This window comes from Bactrocera latifrons, unplaced genomic scaffold (assembly GCF_001853355.1).
Source record: "Bactrocera latifrons isolate USDA-ARS-PBARC rearing strain unplaced genomic scaffold, ASM185335v1 scaffold_86, whole genome shotgun sequence".
Classification (NCBI taxonomy): domain Eukaryota; kingdom Metazoa; phylum Arthropoda; class Insecta; order Diptera; family Tephritidae; genus Bactrocera; species Bactrocera latifrons.
This window is the reverse complement of record NW_017537556.1, coordinates 1134287-1140279: the sequence shown is the minus strand read 5'-3', so window position 1 is coordinate 1140279 and position 5993 is coordinate 1134287. Positions and strand designations below refer to the sequence as shown.

The 5993-nt window shown below is 32.0% G+C and overlaps 2 protein-coding genes across 9 annotated transcripts in view; one reads left to right on the top strand and one right to left on the bottom strand.

Moving 5' to 3' along the window:
- Window positions 1-2458: 2458 nt before the first annotated feature.
- The window catches only part of LOC108977262 (homeotic protein ocelliless), a 166930-nt gene continuing 163395 nt past the window's right edge, over window positions 2459-5993 (top strand). For 5 of the 7 annotated variants that reach the window (XM_018946872.1, XM_018946876.1, XM_018946870.1 and 2 more), the window contains exon 1: window positions 2459-3013. The gene's annotated coding sequence lies outside the window, so the exon portion shown is untranslated. The remainder of the gene's footprint in view (window positions 3014-5993) is intronic. The other 2 variants (XM_018946874.1, XM_018946875.1) reach the window with 2 other exon arrangements.
- LOC108977261 overlaps window positions 3790-5993 on the bottom strand; it is a 9886-nt gene continuing 7682 nt past the window's right edge. For both annotated transcript variants that reach the window (XM_018946867.1, XM_018946869.1), the window contains one exon: window positions 3790-5618. In XM_018946867.1, coding sequence (XP_018802412.1) covers window positions 3909-5618 — 1710 coding nt within the window. In that variant the 3' untranslated portion in view covers window positions 3790-3908. The remainder of the gene's footprint in view (window positions 5619-5993) is intronic.

Below are 5993 nucleotides of genomic sequence, written 5' to 3'. Positions count from 1 at the left end.
TTTTCTTTTTTTTGTTTTTATTTTTTGATTAATTTTTTTGTATTACTTTTGTTTAATTTTTTATTATTTTCATTGACAATTTTGTGTTTTTTTTTTATTAACAAACATTTTTTATTAACAATATAATGCAGCAATCTTTACTTTGCAATCTCGAAAGCTCTAAAATAGAATAGTTCAAATTTTTTTCCAGCAATTTTCTTTGCGGGCAGTGGCATATAGTTAACTTTAGCTTTTTTGCGTCATCGCCTTTAATTTTAAAACATTTTAAATGCTGAAAAACAGATTTTTTTTCTAAATGGCTACTTAGCTTATTAATTAAATTTTACTACTGAAAAAAATGAATTTTTCAACTTAAAAAAACTAATTTTTCAACTTAAGAAATGTAATTTTACAACTTAAAAAATAAACACTGTTGCTTGTTGGTAATTTAAAACAAATTTCAAAGTTCCTTTTTTTTTTAATATTTTTACAAAAAGAAATTTTTGATGCTTTTGTTCCAATTTTTGATATTGCTCCATGCTCGAAATGTTAATATTTTCCAACGTTCTCTTCTACTCAATTTAATTTAATATGATTACTCCATAGTTCATGCATTCTTTTAACGATTATAATTAAAATTTCATAATAATAGAAATATGTAAGCGAACGAGTATCGTTTTCGTGACGCGAAGTGTGTGCACACGTGCTTTAATGTGTGTTAATATTAGTTAACGAATAAAAACATTACGAAGAAATAAAAAAATAAAAATACAAGCTGGTTTTGGTACGATTTTCGGTAATGGTACTTAAGCATGAAAAAATTAAAACAAAAAAAAAAAAACAGAAATTCCTTCACGTAACTTAGCTTTAAAGCGCACTCTGTACTTCGTCATTTCCTACACAACTAGCGTTAGTACTGCAGATTGACTGCCCTAATCTGCACTTACCACTGATGGCAACGATAAGTCGGCGTCAGCAGCATCCACGCAACCACGCATCATTTTAGGTTAGTTTTAGAGACAATACACTTTCGTGCTCATTTTGGTATTTTGTACTTTTTCGTAAACCTACTCGTAAATATGTAGCATGTACGTACTATGTATAATTACGTAAACTAAGTGTAATTTTTTGTTTGTGTTTTTGAAATGCACTGATATCACTCTCAGCCACTCGCTAAATACCCGTAATCCGTTCATTCGTAATTTGCCTTATTATGGGACGCACTAAACACTACTTAGCTAGCAGCCGAAACGAACGCACTCACACAGAATTTACTACTCAATTTAGCAAATGAAGTTGTGTGCGCTGAGTATCCTAAAATCAAATAATACATAAATAAATGAATGATATCAATCAACCAAATGAACAATATTAATAATAACAAACTAAAACTTCAGTTATTGTTACTTATTACAAGCATAATTATGTATTTTAATATCTTAAACAGACAAAGAAAACTGCGAACTTATGCACATACATATACAATATTATCATCTACGTTTGTTCGAACATCATTTCGTTTTAAAATATTGTATACTATACAAAATAAATTAAATTATGATAAACGTTTGTATGTATGTATGTATCTCCAAGTTAGCGTTTATGAGCAAAAAACAAAACAAAAATTAAGAAGTTCATACTTATATTACAACATTAACAGAAAGAATATCCTTTAGAAATGTTTTACAACTAAATATGTTTACATAAAATAAATAAAAATTATCACTATACAAGAATTTCAAATGTTTGTTATGATTAAGTGGTGAGTAAAAAGGTTTATCTACTACCCAAACACTTCCGAATCGCTGGAACGTTTGTATGAACTCAAAAGACAAGTCTTACTTTAAATTAAATTATTTAGAGCATTGCAAATCAAATCAGTGCATCAATTTACTTACGATTTTAAATTTGAACGAAATAATGAATAACAGCTGTTTTCGCAGTATTGTATTGCAACGCTGCTAATTTTTTAGGATCAATTGAGCTTCTTTGTTAGATATAATTAATTATATTTATTGTATATCATTTTCTCCTAAATCAATTAATTGTCGAACTTTAGCAAGGGCCAAGTGAAACTCACGCCATTTTACAAATATTTGGGACCCGGTTAAAAATCAAATCATTTACGCACGAAAGGGAAATGTATACCTTGAATATAAAACATAAAAAAAAACGCATACTCAAAGGAAATCTCGCACAGGGTGTTACCGGATAAAACAAAACACGTAACCGCCCTGTAAAACGTCACAAACATTTGTATTTAATGTTTTTGATGCTGTTACAGCAAAACAATTAGCAACAGCTAAATAGCCAATTCCAAATAAAAACTGTATAATTAATTTATCCCATTAAAATGAATGAAATAATCAAAACAAAAGAAAACATCGACTTAACTGGAAATACAACAACTGGAAAGTTAAAATAACGGAAGTTAACATCTGACATTTTGTTTCCATTATTTCACCGAAAATTTCAACAGTTGGCCGGCCAACAGGATAAATTGCGGATGTTGAAATTTGATTGTGCTGTGCGCGAAAAAAAGAAAGCAATTATTGCAAAGCCGTAACCAAAGGAATTTGTATGTCAAATTCTCACAAACGAGAGTAAATAGTTGCTTAATAGTTTAATTTAAGCTTCTGATTTACAAAATTAAGTAAAGTGCTGGGATCATTTTTTTTTTTCTTGCCGAAAAAATTAGGGGTTTCTACAAAAGTCATAACCAAAAAAGCTACCTCGAAGCACTTAAAGGGGAATAATTTCTTCAAAACTAATAATGCATATATTTATTGTTTATTAATTATATTTGTGCTGGTTTTCCTTGTTGGATAATTTAAGAATATCTTACAAAAAAGACATAACCAATGAGGCAACTGCAGAATAAAATGTTATGCCTACATATGTGCTTTGTCTATAATAGTGTAGTGATTAATAGTGTTCAGTGATTATTTTTATAAACGAAAAAAGTGTGATTGTGTATGTGTGTGGAAACGTGAAAGCAAGCGCAACTTTGATGTAAAATTCAAACCGCTTATTGGTAAGTGCAAATTTAAAAATTATTATTTAAATATATCATGGAGATACCAGATAGATAACTATAAAATATATAAAAAATTAATACCTCTTTACGTACGGATATGACCCGAGACAAGTAGATTATATTATATGTAAAGATATGCTAGAAATCGTATGACGATTCACAAACTGTTACTCTCCGTTTATAAGTGAAACTAATTAGCTATTCAACCAACACAAGGAATCTAAAACATTCTTTAAAAAATTAAAAGTATTGTTTGATATAAACTTAAAATTGCTCTAACATACGAAAGAATCTAAATTCCTCTTTTTCACTGTCCATACTAAATAATATTTTTAGAACATCTATTTTGGAAGGTTAGAAGAACTGCGTCATATAGCTTTTCCAACATTCTAAGATGTTTTTTCTACCATAGCGGTGCAGCGTAAATTTGAAAATCTAAAAAGAATATCCAATGAGTCTCTAGCTTTGTTTGCTATTAATGCAACAACAATTTCGCACAAAAGTTATTTATGTAAAAATAATCACTTTCAAAGTATTTATTTGTAGTATTACAGTTTATAGTAATTCAAAAGCACTTAAATTCTATATTCTAACATTTTATGTGACATATATATGCATATAAATATATATAAACTTTAAAACTATGCAGCAAAAATGTATCTGAAACTATAATATTCATTTGTGTATGTGTTTTAAAATTAATGTTTTCGCAATTTCAAATAAAAACTTTAATATTGTTGAGTGAGTAATAATCAAATTATAAATAATACATGTTAAATGTTTAAAATTTAGGCAAGTGCACGATGTGCCATTTGAGCGCGATTAAAGTYACTCCTAGGCCAACAAACAAACAACCATACTTATATGGCTTGAAATTAACAGACACCCGCTCTCAAAGCAATTCCACAATGGGATCGTGTAGGTCCTCACTGTTAACTATGGGCGTATATGTTTGGAATACATTGCGTTCATCATCAGAATCCTCATCGCTACTATAACTGTCATTGTGGTTTAGTGCTGCCGTCTTTTGTAGTATCATTTCCAATTGCTGTTGCGGCAGCAACTTCTCCACTTCTGACAAATCTAACGCATTCAAGTTGTACGTGAGCCAAGGATAGCGCAACGTTTGTTGTAACAAACGTGGCCATTTCATAAAAACACCCTTAACCAAGCGCACAAACACATTTAGACCGCGTATTTCATGCGAAACTAGAGAAGGCTCAACTATACCAAGCAAATTGAGCACTAATGCATGTGGCACATCTTGTATATTGGCAGCGAATATCAATGTATCTGCTGTAACTTCGAGATAATAGTCAGCAACATCGGGCGCATGTATGACGAGATAAATGAAACAATCTGTATCGTACCAGGAGAGTTGCGGACGTTTGTGTTTCGCCTGTAAAGCAGGTGGTGGCGGTAAAGAGTTTGTGGACGAAGATGTTGTGTCCAAGCCGGTCGAGGTTGAGTTGAGTGTACGACTGTTATCGTTGCTGCTTGATGTTTTGCTGGGCGTTAGTAATGGCTCTTCTTCATTGTAGCTTGAGTTCGGTGTGGATTTTGATTTTAATTTTTTATAACCGAGCGGTGTGTCAGTGCTCGGCGGTAGCTTGTCAATGCTTTCCGTCGCTTCTTGTAAAGGCGGTTCAATTGCCTGTAGCGGCGTTATAGTGCTCGCGTCATATAACTCACACATTTCTAACTCAAAGGAACGTTGTATGCATTGTAGCAGTTCATCAAAATTACACAAACCTTTAGGCGTCTTAGGCACTTCTGCATGCTTTTGCAGCATATCTTTGACTGACTCATCCACCGTGGCAACACCATTTTCTACCAATTTATTATTGACCAATTCTATCGTTTGCAAATTTTCTTCCGTTTCATTCTCATACAACAGTATTTCATAGGAATTTATATTGAAATCGGCTATAACTGACGTTAATGCACAGCCGGCCGCTTTCACAGCATAAGCGAAAAGATAATCTTTGGTGACTTTATAGCGTTTTGCGAATTTATTGAAATTTATGCCAGCTAACCGGCAGTGTATGGCTTGATACGGCGTGAATTCCACAATTTCTTGTGTGGTGGGATATAGGAAATCTTTGTACAACTCATCCGATTTAGCCATTACGAAGCATGCGTAGTCACACAAAAAGAAACGGTAAATTGTTGATGGCATGGTATTAGTTGTTGTCTTGTTGCTGAAGATGCCAAACAATTTGGCGCGTAAATAACGGTCATCATAATGTATTATACAATTCTGCATTGGCTTGAACCATGAGGCGGGGAATGGCATTGCCGGATTGCGTTTCAATTTAGCAATGTGTTTATTAATTAGCACAAGCAATTCATCGAATTTTTCCAATACTTCGCTATCGATGTGTTGCAAGTAAATATCGCTCCAATTGCCATTTTCGTCCTCGCTGCCGATTTCCACTTTTACAATTTGCTCTAAAGGCAATTCCAGCCACGCTTCCTTGCCAGTTGTAGTGGTTTGTATGTTCGTTGAAATAATTTTGTCGTCCGTTTTTTTCTCCTGTGTTGTTATTGTGGAGGCTGCATCTGTTTCGATCTTAATTGTTGCTTGTAGTGGTAGATAAATCTGGAAAATGCAGTGTATTAGAGCGTTAGTCGAGTGTGCTTCGAATGTGCGATTATGGTTAGAGGCTTCACAGTCGAAAATACCAAATAAATGGATTTTGTTTAGTTTGGCTACAGCAAAATTGTTTACGTGCGTAAATATTTATGAATAATGTTGTTGAGAGAACAGTTTGCTAAAGAAATATAATTTTTTATTTAATATCTTTCAGTATTTAATATAATTATTTTTATATTATACTAACTGATTAATACTTCTTATATGGTTGTATACCTGTCTCTTATACACATCTAGATGTGTATAAGAGACAGATTTTAAACTCCATCTGATTCTTTTTTTTTAACAATTTTTTTTTTTACTAATTTATTTATTCTTCTT